The sequence below is a fragment of the Haemaphysalis longicornis genome, unplaced genomic scaffold (assembly GCF_048455015.1).
Source record: "Haemaphysalis longicornis isolate Haplotype H1 unplaced genomic scaffold, Haemaphysalis longicornis Haplotype H1 scaffold_2, whole genome shotgun sequence".
Taxonomy (NCBI): domain Eukaryota; kingdom Metazoa; phylum Arthropoda; class Arachnida; order Ixodida; family Ixodidae; genus Haemaphysalis; species Haemaphysalis longicornis.
In genome coordinates, this window is record NW_027526295.1 from 190,625,952 (window position 1) to 190,649,127 (window position 23,176).

Sequence of the window (23,176 nt, forward strand, 5' to 3'; positions counted from 1 at the left end):
ATCGCATTTTTTTTCGTTCTCCTTCTATTTTTCCTCGTTTCAGGCTACATATTTAAATTGTTTGTTTTGCATCAAATTTCGTGTTTCATCCTGTGCACCACAGCTTAAGGTCATTGGCTGCTGTTGGTGGGCACGTAGAAATAAAAATGATGATGATGATGTCATTTAAGCAGAAGCATGCCTCTTCACGGAACCTCGCTGTCAGAGTTGGCACTTGCGGAACTTGCGCCACCCACGGTGGAGCGTTTCTCTAGCGTATTCTTGTTGCCAAGAAAAAATTGGCACCGCTTTTCAGCAACTCCTGAGCAGCTCCAGCCATCGATGCTCCCACCCATGCCCATGATAACATAATGCAGTTGCTGCAGATAGGCGATGCGGGATCAAGTTACTTGACTCCACTTTCATCTTCGAACACATCAGGACCACCACCACCACCTTCTCCTGCTTTGCACTGTCTAGTGTGCATGCACCAGGGGTAAAGAGAGTAGGGAGAGGTAAATAAGAGACAGAGTGGGTAAAGAGGTAGAGAGAATAGCCGGAAGGTAAACTTCAAACAAGGGAAGCTTAGTGCCACATCTTGCAAGCACATAGCCGGGAGGTAAAATGCTCAAAATCCCGGAATGGCTTGTGCCCCTACTTGTTTGACCATTCCCCCTTCCATATCTGTGGGTAAACGTGATTACAAGCGCTGACCTGGACGCCCAGCCACTAGTATGCATGTTCTCCAGGGCAGAGATCGCCAAATCGTCACTTTGGCTTCTGAACAGGAACCACACCCATTTCTCTACCACTACTAGTAGCAAACAAGGTGATATTTGCATGGTAATAATGTGCTACTGGATTACCTGTTCAATTATAAACACGGCGCTTGAGGAGAGATACTTGAAAGGTGTGGACGTGGAAGGGTCGAAAGCCGAGAACGCTTTTCAGCGTCAGCAGTGCTCAAAAAATAGAAACTCATCTTCGGTACTCCTAGAAAGCTCCGCGCATTGGAAAATGCGTACACGCAAGTTTTATGCGGAACGGGAGTATATTCATCTTACACGCGTTTTGACCGAAATCATGGTCAGCAGAAACCATGCACGCGCACCGCTTGGTTTAATTCGGTGCCTGCTCCGTCAAAATTCTACCCACCCCAAAATTGCGCCGTAAGGCGACGTAAGGGCCCCGGCAGTGCCTTCCGCTCTAATGCATGATTCGTAGATTGCGCGCGAAGTTGTACGGCTGGCTCAACGCCGACGACTACACGCCGCTCCTGGACAAGACGCTGGGCGACCTGCGCAGCGATGACGCCGACGTGGCCGTACGGGCGGCAGAAATTATGCTGGACCAGCTTCCCTTGCTACAGAAGACACCGTCGTTTAGGGTGCACTACAACGACATAGTGTGCACCGCCTACAGACAACTCCTCTGCAAGAACGGCATGGTTCGCTCGAAAATGTCCGAGCTCTTGGAAATGATGATCGAACTGGACATGCCTGCCACCACCGAGCTCATGCTCTACCTCGCCGACGAAGCGGACGCGAACCAACTCTCCGGCATCCTGACGGTCCTGTGTAAGGTGATCCGCAAGGACGTGTCCCTGAAAGACTTCCCCAACCAGCAGGTGCTGAACTTCTTCGAGAGGCACGTAAACAGCGCCGACGACAACATTCGCGGCAAGGCACTGGCCGGGGCCCTTCTCATGGACCACTATTTCAAGGCCGCGCCGTCAAAGCCAAACACTGAGGATACTGGCAATACTAACAATACCGGCCGGAGTGGCCGAAGTTGCCGAAGTGCCACGTCGATTTGTGCGCAGAGGAGATTGAAAAGCCGGCTCTGATTTACGGCAGTATTGAACGATGAAGTGTGCCCACTAGCTCTATGCGACATTTTGGTGCATCAAAATTTTGTCTAATGCCACGATCTTACCCCTGGGGACGTTTAAAACTCGTGTACACAGCGCGGCGAGTATCGACCTTGCTTGTAACTCGAGGAGAACCGTGCAAAAAATCGTTATCCTACAGAAAACGAAACTAGAACTACAACAACACAAGTAATATGAGCGTCAAAAAAATAACAAAGTAGATTAAAATAAACGCCGAACAAACTTCCGCCATAAAAAAAGTATTGTGTTTTATCATCGCCTGTTTTATTGTTGACGCGAGCTGTAAAGGCATGAGCGGACTGTGGCTTATTTTTTTCAGCCCTTCCGGATCCGTCTGCTGTGACGCCAGCAACGCCAGTACGCGAGTATGGCCGCCCTAGTGTAGGCACGCAGTTGTGTGCCTGCGTCTTCGACGGCGGTTTTTTAGTTATTTATGTTCAGCTATACTATATTGTTTGGAACCGTTCTGTACCATCGCTGTTATTTATGAACTACCCACCTTGCTTGCTCTTGTGAAGTGTGTGTTTGTAAAGACCTGGCGAGTTCAGGCTGACGACGCAGCTAAAGGTACGCACGTCTCCAACCCTCTCGCGATCTGTGGTCGTTGCACCTTGTCAACTTCTCCTGCTTCCGAATACGTCTTGTTCTTAGGCGCGAACCGAACTTCTCACTTTCAACGTGGTGAACGATCTTTAATGTCGTCCAAAGCGTAAAGAGTGCAGCCGAATGGGACCTGTCGTTTAAACACGGGCGGCTGCCCCCGAACATGTCACGTTGCTGTCCTCGCCTGCATGATGTTGCGTTGTTATAGCTACTTGGTTACGCAGTGCTGCGCACGGGCTTGCATTCTGGTTACTGCGGTGCTACACTCTATGTTACCCTTTCTTTATCGAGGTTTTGCCTTTTCTGCGGATCCCCGCACTTTCCGTGGCGGGTGCAATGATTCTTTGCGTAGAAGTAACCTATACTGTCTGCTAGCGGAACGCAGGAAAACGGCCAGTTTAACAGAACTAACTGTAATATTATGGAGTATGTTGAATTGCGAAAAGTCCCCTGTGGCCTTTCGGGCTGTTGTACGAAATCGGTGTCAAAACATGACTACATTTGAAGCATTCGGTCCGCGTGAAAGCTGCAAATCTTGAACTCCTTGCTTTTTCTCTCTCTCTTTCTCTTGCACTTGTTAACTGCGGGTTTGTTATAGCTACGAGAAATGGCATCGCCGAACATCAATCTTTGATGCGCATCCCGAATGTGGCACCATCCGCCGATTCAGTGACACTTTCCATTGAAGGGTATTGTAGTTTCGCCTAGTTTTGCAAGGTTTAAAACATGCCTGTTGCTCGGTAATTAACGCACTAATATACTCTACCTCGTGGACACATTTCGCCACTTGTCACATTTACGTATTAAAACACTGTGGACATGCTTAGTGTCGCGTAAATGGCAAATTATTGAAAAAAATCTGCAAAGAAATTTACTCGTAACGGGGCAATACCTACATAAAACACCAGAAGAGGCAAAAAGTGAGTTTTCAATTAGTTTAGTGGAAAGTTAGACCAGTCATGAGCACGTTACCAGTAAAAAGTAACAGTGTTACAGTTGTAGTTACCTAAGCCAGAAAAGTAACCGTTACAGTTAAAGTTTCCAAAAGTAACCTGTTATGGTTACTGTGGAAAAGTAACGTCTTTACTTTTCCGTTACTGTATAAAACTGAGTGTTAGATCACAAGCTATATAATGCAGTTTATTTGGGGGCGTGTGACAGCTAGCGCGCGTGGTAAATATCTAATTCAGACGTTTTTAACCCATGCGAAGAGGGTGAACCGGCGTAGGCGAAGCAGACAAATGTTTCTGTCCCAATCCACTGTTGGCTCCGGCTTCCTTTCTTTTCCCATTTCATTGTGTGTGCCCCGTTCTCAGTGGGCTCCTCTTTAGTTGTCTTTCTTTACAAGGGTAGGCCCGCTTCCTCCGCGGCGGAGCTTTAATTGCCAGCTTCTTATTTCTTGTTTCCACCCGGCTCAAAATGAAGGAAAAGCTTTAAGGAATCATCTTGAAGACTGACCTCCGACCTTGGTTTTCTGCAGGAAAGATAATTCTCTTAGCAAGGGGAGCCGTGCTGTGGAAAGGGGAAAGTTGGAGAGAATATTAAAGGAAGAGCGCCTGAAAAATTGAAAAGTGGGGACGATATGTTGGCCTTCAACGAGTGGGCCTGTTGGGAAATTTTTTTTTTATAGAAAAGGAAGCAACTGTAACGATATTTCCTGTTACACAGGGTTCGCACAGGTCCTTGAAAACGCTTGAATTTAGAAGTGTAAATTTCAAGGCCTGGAAAGTCCTGGAATTTTTTAAGGGTCCTTAAAAACCCTTGATTTTTCTGGATAGAACCAATGGCCCTATCTTTTCACAAGAATTTAAAGTGTTTGTCGTGAATTTTAGGTGTTAAAAATATAAAGAAACATTGTAACAAGCAAGTTTCAGTGTATTGCGTGAAATTACGAGTTGTGGTTTCTCATTATTACGAGGCAACATTGGGAGCAGCACTCCTCAATAGAATTCATGTCACGATACAATCCCGTGAAAGCCGGCTTCTGTTCTCTATCTTGCATGTTCCATCTAGTCGGTGGACGGCCTTGCGTTGCATGTTTGCTGTGCCTCATACGCTCCATGTGCGTTTGCTTTTTCGTGCAAATGGTGGTCGTGTACATAGTTCATCCTGCCTTGCAGCAACACTTACTGAGTTAATTTCAGCTGATACTCTTGCTGACAAAGCAGGAGATGCAGGCAACACAAGTTTTGAAATCAAACAGCCTCAGCAAAACACCAAGAAAAAAGAAAAACCTCTAAATACAAACTATGAAATAAAAAATAAAGCTGGGACAGCGTTCATGAACCCATAGCGCCTACCCGAATGTGCAGTAATGTTCTTAGGTATTGGGCAATAACACAATTTTGCATTGTGTTGAAAAAGTTATAAATAATCCCAGATAAAACATAAGGTTGGGACCTTGAAGATGTGTTTTCTGGTCCCTGAAAGTCCTTGAAAACCCTTGAATTTTTGCTTTTGAAGCCTGTACGAACCCTGTTACAGTTACTGTGTAAAAAAGTAACTGTGTTGCAGTTACAAGTTCCTCCAACTTAAAAGGCACCTTAAAAGGCACCTTTTCCTTATCCCATAGAGGAATGGAACAGTTTGCTTTTCTGATGGAGGTGTGTTCGAGATTTTGGCGCACGGTAAAGATCCCCAGATGGTCAAAATTAATCTGGAGCCCTCCACTATGGTGCGCCTCATAGCCTATGTAGTTTCTGGACGTTAAATCCCACAATCAACCAATTAAATAGTTTGCCTTTTAGCAGTTTACACTCTACTAAGCTTATTTATGCAGAAATTTGTAATTGTTTTCTATTACAAAGATTCCGCGTTTCTGTCCCCAACCTTTCCTCTCCTTGCTTTCGTATAAAAATGTTCCGCTTTTCTTTTTCTTTCTTTTTCCATTGCTGTTGTATCAAAATGTTATAAAGTCATGTCTCGTCAATATGGACCCCGTTAATATGAACACACCCTGCAATATGGATGAAATTTCTGGCGACCGGTCACTCACCATGCAATTCTGCCCCGTTAATATAGAAATCTGCAGTCCGGACTGTGGACGGCTACTTTGGAGACGAAACATGTAAATACAGGCATTTTTGTCTCGTCATTATGGACACGGGGCATGGAAAGTAAAAAATAGAAAAAATGACAGGTGACCCTGCAGAGGCCCCAGCACGTACCAGGAATTCCCTGTTGGCGGAAGCATGCATTTATTTCGGAACGGTGTTCCTTCCAGTACCTTCGAATCAGATCGAGAACATTCGGGATCAGCGAACAACACTCTAGGGTAGCGATGACAGGGGGATACCCTTTCCCTAACAAACAAAATTGCCCAGCGAGGTGCATGCCTGAAAAATCAAGTCTCTGGTCAGTTTGGCAAATGGAATGGCTGGTGTAAAGCGTAAAAGGACCGAGCTTGAAAAAAGAAATATGCCAGTTTACAAGCAAGACGCCTTTGTCATTTGTGCAATACGTGGAAGATTGGAGCAGAAAAAAACCTTGGCATTGATCTAGTGAAGTCGACGGTGCACACAATTTTTAAAGAATAAGAGAATTGGATGAGTGTGCCACCAGCAAACCCTGAATTTTTGCCGACAGCGACGCCCAGAGTTTTAACAACTTCTTGTTTTTTGGTTGAATAGCCGTGTTCTTTTCTGGAACGATAATTACTTAATGCTTGTGTTTTTGACTTTGATTCGTTATTACGGACGACTCACATTATGGACGATTTTTTTCGGGAACGGAGGTGTCCATAATAGCGAGACATGACTGTATATGATAACTGTATTGTTTTGCCCCTTCTGCTTTGGCGCCTGGCCAGCAGTATTTGCATATAAAATAAAGTAACTAATTACAATTCAGAGTTACTGAAAAAGTAACTGGTTACCGATAATGCATTACTAGTAATTGGATTCTGCCCAAGACTGGTTGGGCTAGTTGGTTCTTTGCTAAGTGATATAGAACATCCTAGTGCAAATGTGGAATGGGAGCGCAAGAAAATAAAAGAAAATGCAGATGGGACATATGCTAGGCGTACAGGAATCCTTGTGCCTGTCAAAGAAGTCGGGGTGAGGGGGATAAAAATAGGATCCCTTTCACCCTGTGCTGTCAAAGTAGTGCTGGCTACAACCCCTACGCATAAAATACACTTACGTTCACATAAATACACCAGCCAGTGGCGGAGAACAGGGGAAACCAGTGCTGCTGCAAGAGCATTGGATGAGTTTTACAAAGGTTGTGTGTTTAGATTCTACTTTTATTATTATTTTTTTTTTTTTCTGTTTCGAAATTCCTGCTTCCATACAAAAAAATTGACATACTACTTCCTCTGTTAGCTCATTTCCACTCACATGTTTCAGAAGCCGGAGGTAAGTTTCAGGCTTAAATGAAGCCTCGTATAGTGTCAGTATTAAGAAGGGTTTGCTTTAAAAAATGTCTTCATACGAACAAACGTGAGGGACTGATTAATCCAATGAGGGGCCCTTTTTTATTTGTTTCGTGAGAGTGCAGAATTGCTATGACCAAGATTGATGTCGTGTGAACCTGAGAATTAAATACCAACTTCTGTGGTAATTTGAACGCGATTAATAGAGTTGTTTGAAATGAAGCCTATTGACCAAATAATACTTTCCTAAAAACCGGTGCACCTACAAGAAACATTAATTCAAGTACTGCCATTTAAGCTCCGATTGACATGATGTGGGCTGCGTGGGAAAAAAAACTGACTTCTGTATTGCTTACTTCACAGATTGCATGTAAAAGGACGACCACATGTGTCTGGTCCAGATGCAGAACACTTTTGAAAGTGCTGTTCTATGAGGCTGCTTTCAGAAAACCATTTTGTCTTGCTCGGGCTCAACTGTGCTATGAGTGGAGAAAAGGGGAAACCAAAAACCAGACAGAAAAAATGCTAATACACAGTTGTTAGTTAATTCTGCTATGCCAGCGATTTGAACTTGAAAGGTCTCCAACAATGACTACGTTGTGCAGGCAAGACAAGTGTTCTCTTGTGAGTGTGTCTCAAGTTGGGGCAGTCTTGGGGCTGTCCATAGAATTGGCAACTCCAACTTGGGCATCTCACTGAGGTTCCTGATGTTCTATGTTACGGGAATGTTCAAAAGCTGGAGCAGTGAATCAATACAGTCTAGCCTGCTTATGGCGAACACATCGGAAAACGTAAATCACCTCATTAGATCCATTTTTCGCTATATCTGGACATAAAATATGTGTATAGAAATAGTAGCGGGAAAAGAAAGATTTGTTCTTTATAGCCGGTATTTCAGTAAAATTGGTTTTTTTTTTATAAATGGGCTGTACTGTACAAGCCTTGTCGAGGAACTGTAGACAACGGTGTTTTGGAAGTGAAGTTGGATGATTTTGCTTGCAGTACGCCATGGCACTTGCATAGCATTACAAGGGCTTCTAATGTACTGCTTGCCTACTGTCACAGGAGTTTTCAGTTGTTAAAATGTTCGTGCAAGGAGTTCTTCATGTATGTCTGCAGTATCTGGAAAGTAGATGGAGCAATGCTTTAAAGGGGCCATGCAGACAAAATAAAAGCTTGTTTTATTCGAAATAGATTGTGTTTTATGGTGCCCCCAGTGCTTTTCCGGGAGCAAGTGATGCTTTATTCACTGAGAAATACATCAATTTAAGTTAAAATTTGGTTCTTCCGCCAAATCGTGTGTTTTATGGTGTCTGCCATGACGTCTGCAATGACGCAATAAGAACAGGCCTTCAAGCGAATTTGAAGTGCGCATTTCAGTCTGCAGTAAATTGCAAAGCCTTATTTACCATCAGTCCCCCTAGATGGCGCCACCATGCTGCTCTGCACTGCTGTCCGCATTTGCTTTGTTTTTGACCGTATTTGCACCTGGCTTGTTTTTGTTACGGTAGGTAATAATCGTTTCATGAAACATGGGGCATGTTTGACAAATAGGGTCACGTAAGACAACGGCACTTACGCCAATCGGCCAGTGTCGTCCAAGGCAACCCCAAAGCACTACCCTGCCGTGCAGCTATGACAAGCATATTGCGCGCAGCACCAACAGCAGTGCGCGTTGGCACTTATATGTTTACCTTCCATTGTTTCACCCCACCATTCTTACTGCTATAAAATGACCGTGCCCTACACTTAAAGGAAAAAAGCTCACTTTGTGAGCTTATAAGCCCTGCCTAATTTGCGTTTCTTTTGCCAATCTCAGCGAATCGCGCAGCTGGGCATATGACATCACAGGTTCTGTTTGGGGAAATGAGCTGGTGGGTCGCATGGCCATTCCTTTTTTCCCATCCCAATGATATAGCGTATTTGAGTGAAGTTTCCGTTAAAGGGGGTGTCAGTATGATTCTAATGAGGCCATCTTTCGAATGAAAGAAACTCGGGATGGCCCCTTTAAGCTAGCTGTGGGGATTTTATGTACGTACTAGATTTGATCTTCTGCTGGCTGAATGAGGTTTTCGCTTATGAAAGTCATTCATGAAGACAGATTAACCCTTGGATGCCCAGAACTAATTTTTTGCTTAAGATTGCAAAAACATTTTTATGATCTAAAAGGACTCCAGACATCAGAAACATGAAGTCAGAAAAAATGAGGTTTATTAGGACGGACACAATTAGGTGTTGCTTCTGAACAACACCGGGCACTTGCTGCTCCATATATCAGTTGGACAAGAATGCTGCCTTGGTCATCATCCACATGCTCATTTTGTGGTTCAAGTCGTGACCGAAAATGTCAGGTTTGCAGTGTTTACATTTGTCAATGAAATTGCACAATTTCGCTTACCTGTCACGAGCCCATTGAGCACGATGTGAGTCGACGCGCATAAATAACTCTGATGTTTTAGCGCACAAAAGTACGTTCTGGCCCTGTATTTCTTAATTCTTGAAGGTCTAAGGTGCCTCTGTCTGTCAACAGATGGCGTTAAAGGTAGAAAGAACCACGAAGCACGGGAGAAAAAAAAATAGTGTTTGGGTTGTTGCTTCTGGGCAACGCTGGGCTTTGATCAGAGGGTTAATAAGCACAAGATGTGTTGCGTTCAACCTGCATGAACTTGCGCGTGCTTGGTCTTGTTGATTTTATTGTTGTTCATCTGAAGGGGGGGGGGAGGTGATCATGAGAAGTGCATTTCCTGTTTCATAATGGTGCAGAATTGGTGTTTCTAGCAAAGTGCAAAATGATAGACTGCATCCTGTCCCTGAGGTTACCTTCTAAGTACTAAACTCCCCTTAGTTCTGGAAACAAATGTGCTTGAGGAACGTAGGAGAACATCTTTTATAGGACGAAATTGGCCTCGTTAGTTCGTGCAGTCACACTTTCTGTGCAGATGCTGTTTAGCGTGATCTGATTAAATACACAGTGTCAAGTTTAGGGCTGAAGACTAAATTGCTCCGGTGCCGCCTAGGAACACTGTCTTCACCCTTGCTGAGCTGCCGAAGCTTTTGGTATCTCATCTGTGCTTGAACGGGGCTCTTCGCAGAGATGGACTGACCCCCGAGGAGTGCGCCAGAGGGAGGATGTCCATGCAGGTGGCCAACACCTCCCCCGGGGGTGCCGGCAGCATCCCCCTGGGGAGGCTGATCGACTTCATCCTGCAGAGGACCTACCACGAGCTCACCGTGCTGGCCGAGCTGTGAGTGGCCTGGGAAGGCAGAATACAAGTCTGGTTTATCCGATAAGAGTCTGTACTGGCCCAACGACGACGGCGTCGGTGCTAGCGCAATCGCCCATTAACTGAGCAGCTAGATATTGGGGAAAACAGGTGAAGCAGGGGGGACTTAACAGCCATTTTCTGGAGTGGTCCTTATGACACCGCCAGGATTTGTTTGAACGACTGTGCCGACCAACACTACTACCAAGAAACAAGACTGCAGTTTTAGGGGGGGGGGGGGGGGGCCTCTAGTTCAGTTTGGTTGTACCACTTAAATGCTAACACACACTAACTGCTTTTTAGTATTGCCCCTGTTATGTCAGTGCTAATGTATAGCACAAAATTCTAAGATTTTTCAATGCCTTTTTTTTTTTTATCCTTATCTTTTCTCAGTTAAACAAAAGTCTACCAGAGCTTGAATGGGGTGAGTTACTAAAGGCTGGTTCTTTAAAATGAAACAAAATTGAATCTTGTCTTTATCTCCCCTTTAGTTGAGAGTGCTGGTACATGCGCTAATTTCTAGCCATGCCATGTTGGCCTATTATTGCCCCATTACACGGGTCTTTTGTTGTAGCCTTGTGTTTGAATGTGTGGGAAGGGAAGTATCACAGACGTGGGCTGTAAAATAAGGCGTAGGTGTCCCAACCCACGCACACTCCTCGTGGTTGGTTTCGCAAAGTGTGACGTCTTCCTCTCTTGACCATGTTTTGTCCTACAGACGTGTTCGTGAGCAGTTTGTTTTACCAAGAGAAGTTTTTAGTGAGAGCGTTCGCTAATATCCTTACGCATTCTTGGGGAAAATGTGCCACCGAAGGTTGGACCAGTTGTCTCTACTTTCACTTTTGAGCTGCTTGGCTGCAGGCGTTAACATTCTTGTTCAAGTGCGAAGCACTTTAGGGGCCTGGCTTACTGTCTTAGCTCGTCCGGGGTCGTGGTACCTAGCCACCATAGTACCCAAACGGGGGCTTCAAGAAGATCACTGTATCCTCTGGTAAGGATTGAACCTGTGTCCCTCACATTACGAAGCTAATATCAATTTTATTGGGCCGCACAGGCACATGTTACTCATATGCAAAGTGTTGGTGGTGATCTTTGCACTTGCGCTGCTGAGCACAAGGTCGCGGGTTCGATTCCCGGCCGCGGCGGCCGCTTTTCTGATGGAGGCGAAAAGCAAAAACGCCCGTGTGTACGAGATTTCGGCGCACGTTAAAGATCCCCAGGTGGTCAAAATTAATCCGGAGCCCTCCACTACGGCGCGCCCCATCGCCTGCGTTGCGTCGGCGCGTTAAAACCCTTCAATCAATCAAATCAGTCGTGATCTTTGCACTGCGCCGTTGCCACAGAGGCTGCTTTTGCTAGGCTGCAAGCAGTCTTGGGCAGTAACTAGTTACTAGTAACGCGTTACCGGTAACTAGTTACTTTTTTCAGTAACTTGTAACTGTAACTAGTTACTTTTAAGTTAGAGGAACTTGTAACTGTAACACTGTTACTTTTTTGTTCAGTAACTGTAACGAGAAATATCGTTACAGTTACTTTATTTCTATAAAAAATTATCCAACGGCAACACTCATTAACGACCGGTGTACAGTTTGCCCATTTCCCTTTTTCGGCCTTTCTTCCGCAGAACCTTCGTCTAAAACTATGCCAGCTCACTCCCTTCTCATGGGTGAAAAACATCTGTACTAGAAATGTTTAGGCGTGCACGTGTGCGTCGTGTCCCACGCGGTCTACTAAGGGCTCGAAGTTTCTAAGTCTAAGCTGCAGTATTTTCCTCAGCAGCGTGACATCGCTCTCACCCAGGCCATAAATAGCGCTGCGACATGCGCCTAAGCGCACGTGGATGCATTTTCGCCACATCTGGAGGGCAGTAAAAGTGTTTGACACAAAGGCGAACAGGAAAACAAACACCCACAAAATGCACTGAAACCTTTTCACTTTCGCGGAAGCCTGGAAAACTCCGGTCAGGGCGTCGCTTTCTCATTAGCGACGTGCAGCCCCGTTTGCAGGGTCATAAAACGCCGCGGGGAGTCTCTCGGCGGCCTCACGCTCGTCCAGCCCTGTGCGCATTGTAGAGTGTCCGATTGACAAGTCGCAGTTGCTTGCGACCATTGTTCGCTTTAGAGACCCCTGGCTGTATTTGGGACCACACGTTTGGGACCCCTGGTCTAGGGGCTCCATCGAGCTGTACCAAGTGCTCGAACGAGGTCTAGGAAGTAATATATTTCATGCCCTTCCACACATACGACGACCCCAACGATGGTGGCCCCCGAGTGCCCTCACACCAGCCAGCATCTTGGCCGGCAGACGTCTGACCACAGTGCCACTGCACGAAGAAATGTTCTTGGGAAGCCTCCCGACTTCGTTTCGAGGGCTGTGGCCGAAACGAAAACAGTAGCTACGTCTGCTTTTGAATACTTGGGTGAGCTTCGTTCGGCCTATGCCTCAAAGCAAACGAAGGGAGCGGTTCCTGGGATCGGAGACGTGCGTGCTGTGGAAGGCTGGGATTGTGAGAGCAGTTTTTTTCCGGTCGAGACGCAAAATCCGCCTTTGTGAGGACGGCGGAGGGGGGGAGGGGGGGGGGGGGGAGAGGAGAGGTAGGGGAGGACGAAAACAGTAAAGCGTTCGTTTCAGTTTCTATTCCCTTTGGAAATATCTTGTCTCATTCCGGGGATGGGGGCGGCCGCGGGTTGGGGCGGGAGAACGACTCAGAGGGCCCCCGGACAAACGCCGCTTCGGCAATGGCTCAAATTGGTCTCCGTCTCCGACCACAAGTACGAAATAAAAAGTCAACCAAGCGCTTTTTTTTTTAGTATCCTTCAAAAACACCTCGAGAACCGATGTACTCCCACGCCCGTTTCCCCTTTCCTACGAGGGCCTTCCGTCGATCCGCCACCTCCGCCCCCTTTTTTCCATTCTCTCTCCTGCGCAGGGCGGTCAAGAGACGACATTGTAGGCGAAAATAAATTAAGTTGACATTGAAAGATTGTTCCGGCTGTGTTGTCCTCCAGTTCGTCCTCTCTGATTCCAACTTTGAAAAACAACTAATTCTATGCTACAATGATGTTTGCAAATAAATTTCTTCCAGCGAAAGTGCAGCAACCAAAAAATAAAGTTCCTTATGACGGATAGCAAAACTTCCGTAATAAAAAAAGTGAGCCGTAAACAACAATTGTTTGGGCATGAGTGCATCATTTTAGGTCCCCTTGTGTATAGCTTTACTACGTGTAATTTTTACTACCTGCATGCCTTCGTACGTTTCTATTAAATAAGCCAAATCTTTTTAGCTATTACTTAGTTTTATACAGTAACGGAAAAGTAACGACGTTACTTTTTTGCAGTAACTGTAACTGTAACTAGTTACTTTTGGAAAATTCGTAACTGTAACTGTAACAGAGTTACTTTTTTAGGTTAGGTAACTGTAACTGTAACACTGTTACTTTTTTTCTGTAACGTGCCCATGACTGGCTGCAAGTAAGTAAACAATAACATAGGAAAAAATTGTGCATTAATGCATTAATTACCCCACATTATCGAAAAGTCAATCCAGTGTCTCTTTATAGGAATTTTCAGGGGCTGTGGCGCCCTCTCCTGATTACTTTTGGTATCAGCACCAGGCTGATAGTGAAACTAGTAGAGAGAGGGCGCCATAGCCCCTTTGGCGAATCACTGCTCCGCACTTGACCACTTTCACGTTGAGTGGAAATGCTTAGATTTTTTTAGATTTGGACAGCTGTGAAAGCTTCCCGCAGCTCCCATGAAATCGGCGTTTGGCAATGATAATGTCTTGGAAGGATAATGCAATATTTTGCTGTGTTAACAATAACAAAAAAAAATTTGAGTGAGCACTTGTATCTTTCCCGGCTGCAACTTTTGTTACCACCATTCTGAGAACTGACAGGGTACTCTCCCTCCTTTTAGCTATATGATCACCAAATATGTAGCGGTACCTGACTGGCAATTTGCTCTAGCTAAAACTGGGCTTGTATGTACATTTATAAATTGAGTGTCCTCAAGTAGCTTCTTTTACATGGCTCATCACACACATGCAATAAAAATGAGGGGGACCTTCACACGGTGCACACTCTTGAAAATGAGGCACTCTGGAAATTTTTGTTGTACACGGCAGGTGGAAAACCAATGCTTCTTTCAGAAATCAAACAAGTGAACAAAAATGTTGGTAGAAGTGGTATACTGTTTTGGGCGACCTGCATCAGTGGTGAAGGTATACCAAAGTCATTTGGGTCACTACAAACACTCTTAAATCCCAAATTGAGCATTGCGTGTTTTGAATGCCATTTTATCGCTGCCAAAATTAAGCAGTTGAGTCTGGTTTTTTTTTTTTTTTTCGTCTTTTTTCTCAAGCATCTTTTGCGCTCAGTCCAGGCGCCCAGGAATAGGTGTCGCTGTAAGCAAGCGCAAGCTTGGAAAATTTTGTTCACCCGCAGCTACCTGTGTCTTGTTGTTCTCACTGCTCTATCCTTGTGTAAATAGTTTGTTCTGGCTGCCTGTTTTTAGATTAGCTTTACTGGAGGCCAGCTTTACGGAAGGGTTCTCAGGCTGACCTGTGCTGAGGCATCAAAAAAGGGGGGGGAATGCTGAAATCCTTCTGGTGGTGTAAAAATGTATATTAGTGTAAATTCATCAGAAGTGCCTTTGTTCTCTCTCCTCTCCTCCACACTCCCCCCTGCCTGTGGAGAGACTTGTGGAGAGGCATTATTAACTTGTAGAAAACAATCAATAGTTGTGGAAGGCCATAGACGCGTGCATGAATGCCCAGAATTCGGGGATGTCTAAATTTGAGGTGAAAAAATTTATAGGTGGAATTTAAGAAATATAGCCCTTCTTGCTGGAAATTTGGATTTGTCCGCAGTTAAGGTTTTGTGTGTGCTCAAGTTTCATTTGGTCCTTTTCTGAACCCTGGTCAGTGGAACAATAACCATCCTTGTCTCTGGGCTGGTGGGGTGGTAATTTCTTCATGTTTAAAGGATGAATGAATGAATAAGTTACTTTACCTCCACTTATGAAAAGAAGGAAAAGTAGAGATGAAATTTCAGGGGTACGATATCTAGTTCAAGAGTTCTCTGGTGTTTTTGCAGTAATGTTTCATCATCGAAAAAAGTTATTAGTGGTATCTCTGATGCAGTAGTTCATCAGTAAATCACAGTGTGCATTTTTGCAACTGGGAGTAACCTTAACCAACACTTGCAGAATTCTTTGAGTCGAGGGTGGCTTGCCAGCTGTCGATCTTATTTTTGGGCTTTCTGTGGCTTTCACATCAGGGAGCAATAAATCAGGGGTAGAATTCTATGCCCCTTTGCTCTTCTCCTCTCTGTGTTACTGACGGGGGCAAGCGCAGGTGCAAAGTGTTCCTAACAGCTGTGGTTTCTATCTACGCGGGGGGGAAGAAAAGTGGAATCTCAGCTTTTCCTCTGTGATGTTTAATTAGGAAACCAGGGAATTTATAGTATTCCCCCAACTGCATCAGGGTGCTGTGGAAAGGACCTCTCGATCTCCTTTGGAAACTCTGACTGCTCCTATTTTCCCAAACGCTGCGGTGGTCGTTGAATGGCTCGTGCCATCTCTGCAGGCTTCCCCGCAAGACAGACGTGGAGAGGAAGATCGAGATCGTGCAGTTCGCCAGCAGTACGCGGCAGCTGTTTGTTCGGCTGCTGGCCCTCGTGAAGTGGGCGGCCAGCGCTACCAAGGTGGAAAAATGCGCTGTAAGTTTTCCTCGCACCCTGTTTGTGTGACGGCAGGGTTGGGGGACACTTTGCCGCTTAAACAGAGCATGCAAACAGCATACAGCCGCACTTATTTGAAGCATCAGGCAGTCAGTAACTCGCTGTGGTTTTGTTCCAGGCAAAATATCATTTTTGTTGCAGAGAAATGTTCACTTAAAAGGACAAGCTTTGAATATATCTGCTTTTATACAAACATTGTGACGTGCTGAAAGTTCTTATGATGCACTTGATGGATCACACATGAAAAAAAAGGCAGGCAGTTTGTATGTTGACTGCACCACTATACTTGTCACCTAATGCAGTCCGGCATGGAATTGGAAAAGTGAGTGGTTTCACATGCGTAATAGCAAGGCTGCGCTTTTCTGGCTTAATTATTCGAGCTGTGCACCGCAAGTGGAAGCTCCTATTTGGCTTGGGTTGTGCAAAGAGTCAGTTAGAATTAGAAAATGGGCTTCCAGAGTTCCTGACATGTAACTCGATTTTGAAGCTGTCGCCCCGGTTTGGGAGTCTCACATTGATACAGTGCCATGTTTTTCGCTCAATCAACCAAAATTGGTTTGCTTTTAACGGACTTTGCCATTCTTCCTGAATACCTGAATCGTTTGAGATTTCTGAATACCTGAAATACATGAATCATACTCTTAATGTAAAGAGGTTGATAGTATCATACTATCTTACTGTCAACGTAAATCATACTACCGTACTATTACGCGCCGCGGTGGCTCAGTGGCTAAGGCGTTGTGCTGCTGAGCACGAGGACGCGGGTTCGATTCCCGGTCACGGCGGCCGCTTTTCTGATGGAGGCGAAAAGCAAAAACGACCATGTGTACGAGACTTCGGCACATGTTGAAGATCCCAAGGTGGTCAAAATTATTCCGGAGTCCTCGACTACGGCGCGCCTTATCGCCTGTGTTGCGTCGGCGCGTTAAACTCTACAATCAGTCAACTATCGTACTGTCGTGCTATCATAGTAAAGAGGTATGTTTTAAAAGTACTGGAAATGTTTTATAAACTTAACAGAAGTTAGAGAAAACGTTGCGTAAACTCAGTCGTCATTTCATAAGCATCCCTGTGTAATGCACATATTGCTGCTGGTGAAGCAGCTTTTGTAAATCTAGAAATTACATTTTGTATTTAAAATAACAAGACCTTGCTAGGGTTCCTCCTGAACTTAGAAAAGGAAATGTAAAGTTAGAACATTCACTAATTGATTGATTGATTGATTGTAGGGTTTAACGCGCCGACGCAACGCAGGCGATGAGGCGCGCCGTAGTGGAGGGCTCCGGATTAACTTTGACCACCTGGGGATCTTTAACGTGCGCCGAAATCTCGTACACACGGGCGTTTTTGCTTTTCGCCTCCATCAGAAAAGCGGCCGCCGCGGCCGGGAATCGAACCCGCGACCTCGTGCTCAGCAGCGCAACGCCTTAGCCACTGAGCCAGAACATTCACTAATGCAGATCCATGTGTGCACAAACAAATGTTTATGCACGTATGCAGTAGCATTCACTTTGCACTGTGTGTAGTGGTGGTTGGTGCAAGTTGCCCGTGCTTGTGCAAGGTTGTCAGTGTCCCGGTTGAGTGCAATCTCCCCCTCTGTTTTTCCCCCATGCCAAGGCCATAGTGGGGTTCCTGGACAAACAGAACATGCTGTTTGTGGAGACGGCCGACATCTTGGCGATGATGGCCAGAGAGACGCTGGTGCAAGCAAGGTGAGGAGAGGGCTCTTCTTCCGAGCCTGGCTGGTACAACAGTAAGCTGCGTTGGTATGAAGAGCAGTATCGCAGTTCTCAGCCAAGTTTTGCAGGAGCATTGTGGGCGGGGCTGTCCCCACTGCTCCGCTTCACCGTACACTGCCCTCGGTGGGCCATCCACCACTTTCACTGACTCGTTTGAGGAACTAAAAACAGTGGCAGCGGGCCGCACTTCCCGCCATTTGGTGACCTGAAAGGGAGCCCGAACAAGTGGGTTTCAAGTCTCAGATTGCCAGCAGTGAGCAAATGTTGGAGTCAGTGCTAGCAGTTGTCCCTTTCTTGTTTTGTTCAAGAGCTTCCACTTTTCACCACGCTGCGGCACCACAGCACCCGGTATTTGACGAGATTTATACATTTTTGTGATGGAAATTTTGAATAATGAATTTCTTTGCCCCCCTCCTCCCTCTCCGTTCTCAAAATGTCCACTTCTAGAAAATTCCTGAGGAGGACCCTGGTTGTGGGCTGTTTGTATTCTTGTTGTTGAGAACGTGGAGACTGAGTTGTATGCCGTGTCAACAGCATTAGTGCTCTCAGTCAGGACCTGAGGCCCTTGTTTGAAATGACAGAAAGTGGGACCAAAGGTTAGCGGAGGACTCTTAGCCTTTGCATCTCAGTGGCCACCTAATTTGAGTTGGCAGCCATTCTAAAACAGTGGTGTAAAATCTCTTGATTGCGGCAACGATTCATTCATGGACTGTCTCCTACGGGTAGGTGCACGGAGTCCAGTTGTCGGGCTGTCTTGGTGAAAACTAAGCATTAAGGGTTGATCTGTTAGTAAAGGTTTGCTAAGTTGATCTGCAAGTTAAAATAATGTTTTGTTCCTCTCTTATATACGCTCAAATATTGCAATAATTGGCTGAATGAAGGAGGTTTGGCCCTTCATTGCCACTTTGTGAAATTACAGTGCGAATAGGTTTTGCTATGCAAACAACATTTCTTGTATGTGTGCAAGCGTGTATTTGTAAGTCCCAAAATCGCAGGGTGGTGCTTAAACGATGTGCCTCAATTTGTGGCCGTCTGCTGCTATGCTATGCTATGAAGTTGGAGGGGAGGGGCAAGGGCCCGAAGCTGTCTGGCGTGGGGTGTCAACACCTTTTCAGGCCCGCCATTCGCTGCTGTTGACTAATTGTTGTCCCTCTCTCTCTCCCCCTGCAGGCTTCCCAGTTTCCATATACCTTGTGCGGTTGAGGTCCTCACCCTGGGCACCTACTCCAGGCTGCCCACGTGCATTCGGGTGAGTGCCTCGCAGGAACCTTCCCCCCTTCCGCCTGGAGTAGTCTGCATCAATACTTTCTTTCCATTTTTCGCACTTTTACATTGCTAATGAGGAACGCCGAAAATGAAGTTTGTGTTGATTCTGGTCTGTTGTACTGATGGCAGGTTTTTGCGGGTGCGAGTGCAGTGTCGTACTGTGAGCAGCAGCACTGTGTTTTCTTGGGGGCTCGTTTATGTTCCGGGTGGGGGGGGGGAAATTCGAGCAAACTTTCAAAAGCATGGAGAATCTGCTTGTGGTGCACCACTTGGCCTTTATCGTCTTTGACTCGATGAATTTGCGATAGGGACAAAGCTAGGCACGTCTTGAGCAGTCGTGGAGCACCGAGAACCAAGTAAGCTCTGATGTACGGGGTGCAGATTTTCAAGGACTGGAGCTGGAGAAAAAAGCCTGTCAGTAGTTGATGAAGCAACCGGCTGTTTGTGCGGAAACCCTATCCTTGAGGAGTGCATTTGCCATTGCAATAGTTGGGCAAAAAATGGCTTATGAACATTCCTGAGCTGGGCATTCAGCATTGAGTGGTTGCATTTCACTCAGTGCGCGCTTGTCTTTCCTGCTGTCACGCATCCCTTTCTGATATTGCTGTCCTTCAAGGCTGTTTGTTAGTGCCTGATTCTTATTTGCTTTGAGGCAAACCAGCTGCTTCTGTATTAACACACAAGAGTGGCACAGGGTGCCCTAAGTGATTTACTATAGTTTGAAGGTGCATAAGTTGTTACACAACTAGTGTCTTCTATTTTAATTAATCTGGTAGGCACTCTTAAGTCCTCAATACGGTGGTTTGATTTTAATAAGCTTTCTTTCGCTCAGATTGACAAGAAAATTGTGATGCTTACACATTTCTAGTTGTCAATACACTCAACACATTGCTTCCGTTAGGGTTCGGGAATCTCTGAGCCTTTTACAGGTAGCTTCTTGCGTCTGGGGTCATAGTAGGACAGTTGGAACCTTAATATGTTTACTATGCCCCGATAATACCCGTAAAACTTTTTGGACACCCTCAGACCTTTACGCAGTAGTACCTTGCTCCTTGCTCATACCCGTATGTTGTTTATTGTGTGCGCGCAGGACAAGATTGTCCCCCCCGACCCCATCACCCCTGCGGAAAGGAAAAGCACCTTGCAGCGGCTTGACCAAATCATCCAGTATCGCCTTGTCTCATCCGATCTGCCCTCCCAGATGCGGTCACATCGAATAGGCAAGTTTCTCCCAGGACTTCATTACGCCAGAATTAGTGTGGGCTGTAAGATGTCTTAGTGACACTAGCTTTGTGGCGAGGCTGCAGGCCAGCAATCAAGACTGGGCCCAGCTTCAAGGCTCTGGTTTCTAACAACTGTTGTGGTAGTGTTGTATTTTGCATCCACCAGCTCACGTTTTCACGTAGAAGGGAATTGTGTTAGATTAAAATTTTAGTGCTGTAGTTGTGAGACTGTGTCAGACTCCCTTTGTTGCAAGTCCATACTGAGCCATTTCTGTGCAGTCGGTTGACCAGTGCTGTCCGAGTAGAGTTTTGCTTTTAACTGAGGGGTTGTTCCAATTACCACGTGAAGTGTCAAAATTCCGGAGCAGTGCTAGGCATTCATTTGGCTACCCAGTGGAACCCTTGTTGCTGTAATTTGAGTTTTTGAGATGCTTTCATGACAGTACCAGCAAATCATTATGCGCTGTGGTGTTGAGGGGGGGCAAATGTCTGCCTCTTGGTTTTCTTTCTGTGGGAAATTTTTTGTTTGTGACAGTCTGGGGTAGTGATTCATATTTGGGAGGAATTGGGGGGGGGGCAATGGACTGTAGCAAGGATGGGAGTTGGGCTTGTTGGTTCGCATTAAGGAAACAAGAAGCATTGCCCAGGATGCGACAACGGAGGAGGCTACACTCGTGCAGCACTCTGGGTAACCTGTGGCAGACATTGCAGCAGTTGGGGCTTTGGTTTTTGTTCCACTGCAAATCGTTGTCAGTCCTTAGTTAAGTGCCCACTCACCACGCTGGAAATGACCGGCTTAAAATGTGTCCCTGTGAGTGAGTAGTTGGAGGGAAACGGTGTAAACTTGACTGCTTGGGGCAGTCCCCTCAGTTGCTCATTGAAGCATGCATGCACCACTCTCCTTTTCAAATAATCTCTTTGTATCCTAACTTCACTTGTCCTGGTGATTATAGCGGCTGCAATCAATTTTTAAATCAAACCGCTGGTTTTTGACCTCACTTGTCCTTGAACGAAGCACATAATGCATCTTGATGTTTGTTTGGAAGCTGTGCGAACGGCTTGCTTAAACAGACCTGTAACCGTTCCATCTCCAGTGCACTTACTGGTTTCCCCCCCCCCCCTTCAATGTTTTCACTTTTTTTTTTCTTTCAGAAAATGGACGGGTCACATTTCATGTAGAGCACGAATTTGAGGTGAGTTTTCTCTGTTCTATAGCGGGGGGATGCCTCGTTAATGGATTACTACTGAGCAACTCGATGTATTTGTGCAGCCATTTGTGACTGACGGGCAGTTCATGGTCGTGAAGTAGGGTACTGATAATAAGCATGCAAATGGCGTGCTGCCTGTGTGCGACCTTGATGCCTTGCCGAATGAAGCAAATCATGCTTAGATACCTTGGGCACATAGGAGGAGGAAATACATATGCATTAATAAGTAGAAAATGCTGAAATTGTTTTTTTTACATTTTATATACAAGGGTATGGGACTGCCTTTTTGTGGTTGAATGAAGAATTTGGTAGTTCTTATGTTTGCAGAAAAAATATTCGGTTGTAATAGCTACTAATAACAGCACTGAATAATAGCAGCAATTAATAGTAATGTGAAATGGTGTTTCTTTTTGCCAATCCCCCCTTTCATCAGGTGTCTCTCACGCTGATGGGTGATGGGCCCCACATTCCGTGGAGGTTATTGGACATCGACATTCTGGTGGAAGACAAGGAGACCGGAGGTGCGATCCTGTTCCCTTCTCCTGCTTTGCTTTTCCCACTTTGAGAGCTATCTTAAGCACTACACTGTGAGCCAAGTGGCCGTGTCGCCCTTTTCCTTGGACTTTTATGTGGGGGAGGGTGGTAAAAAGACCTGTGCACTCAGTGTGCAACCTTCAGCATTAAGCCAACATGTTCAGGTATTGACCTGTAGGTCAAGTGTTAATAAAGCATTGCATTTTATTTGTTCATGTATTCAGCGTTGTTTTCTCCTTTTTGTGTGCTTGTGTTTTATTTTTCTATTTCTAGGGCTTTATGCTTGCAGAGGTGCACTGTCAAAAACGTGCACTTTTCACCCTGAAAAATGCAGTATTCTTGAAAATTTGTATGCAAATGGAATAGTTTCACTGTCCCCTTTCTCCTCCTCCCCCGCCTTCTCTGGTGCAGACTGCCGGTCCCTGGTGCACCCTCTGCAGGTGCAGTTCATCCACCAGCTGATCCAGGCACGGCTGGTGGACAACCCCAAGCCACTACACGAGCTCTACACCTGCCTACGTATCCTTCTGTCCCCTCCCTGGTCAAGGGAGGCAAGGGAACTAGCTAGTTCACTCCTGGGGAAAAGAAGGCCTCCATGCCTCTTATCACAGGCATGCGTAGGACTATTCAGACATGGCTGGTGCGCTGAGAAACTGCCAACAGTTCTTTTTTGAAGGTGGCAACACGATTTCTCAGGTTTTGTCGCTCACTTTTGACCCGTTTAATATGCTTGCTGTAGTAGGGCTTCAGAGTGAGTTTCTGGATTTTTTGTATGAGGACCCCTTGGGGCTTCACTGATGAGCGAGGGCTATGGTATCCCCGTAGATGCTTGTGCGGCACCCATTTGAAAGTAGCCGGTAAGTGTGTCCCGACTGCAGTAGGTGTGCGGGCATTGTGGGCACTTGGTAAAAGTAGGGCTGGTGTCTATACTCGGGGACAACTTTCTGTGGCATTGGAGCGAAAGCTGTGGGGGGGAGGGAGAGGGGGAAGTTAACTGCTTTGTGTTACTGCGCCAAAGTAGTTCCCAAGAAACTGGTTTCGGTTTCAGTTTTGACGTGACCGATACGCATTTGATACAGTTCATTTCTTCGCATGAGCTCCATGGTTGAGTGCGCTGAACCACGATCACCGAGCATGCGGGCATATTGGCGTCTCCTTTCACACTCTTCATTTGTTTGTAAACACAAGCCAATGCTTTGAGTGGACGCGGCCGCCCGAGCGGCCGTGAACTGGAGAACTCGGACTGACCGTGGACTCTGTATCATTCAGAAGAGAAGTGAATTTTGTAAGCGCTGCAGTAGAATGCACCGATTTGTAAGCTCTTCCGGACCTTGAAACTGGGCAGCACCACCTGCAT

General features: G+C 45.9%; 1 protein-coding gene across 1 annotated transcript in view; it reads left to right on the top strand.

Annotated features, from left to right (window-relative positions):
- The first annotated feature begins 2,236 nt into the window (after positions 1-2,236).
- Positions 2,237-23,176, top strand: part of Med14 (mediator complex subunit 14) — a 65,575-nt gene continuing 44,635 nt past the window's right edge. The window contains 9 exon segments of the mRNA XM_077698960.1: positions 2,237-2,437; positions 9,938-10,090; positions 15,696-15,828; positions 17,467-17,561; positions 18,759-18,837; positions 19,945-20,074; positions 21,230-21,270; positions 21,719-21,806; positions 22,231-22,338. Coding sequence (XP_077555086.1) covers positions 9,975-10,090; positions 15,696-15,828; positions 17,467-17,561; positions 18,759-18,837; positions 19,945-20,074; positions 21,230-21,270; positions 21,719-21,806; positions 22,231-22,338 — 790 coding nt within the window. The 5' untranslated portion in view covers positions 2,237-2,437; positions 9,938-9,974.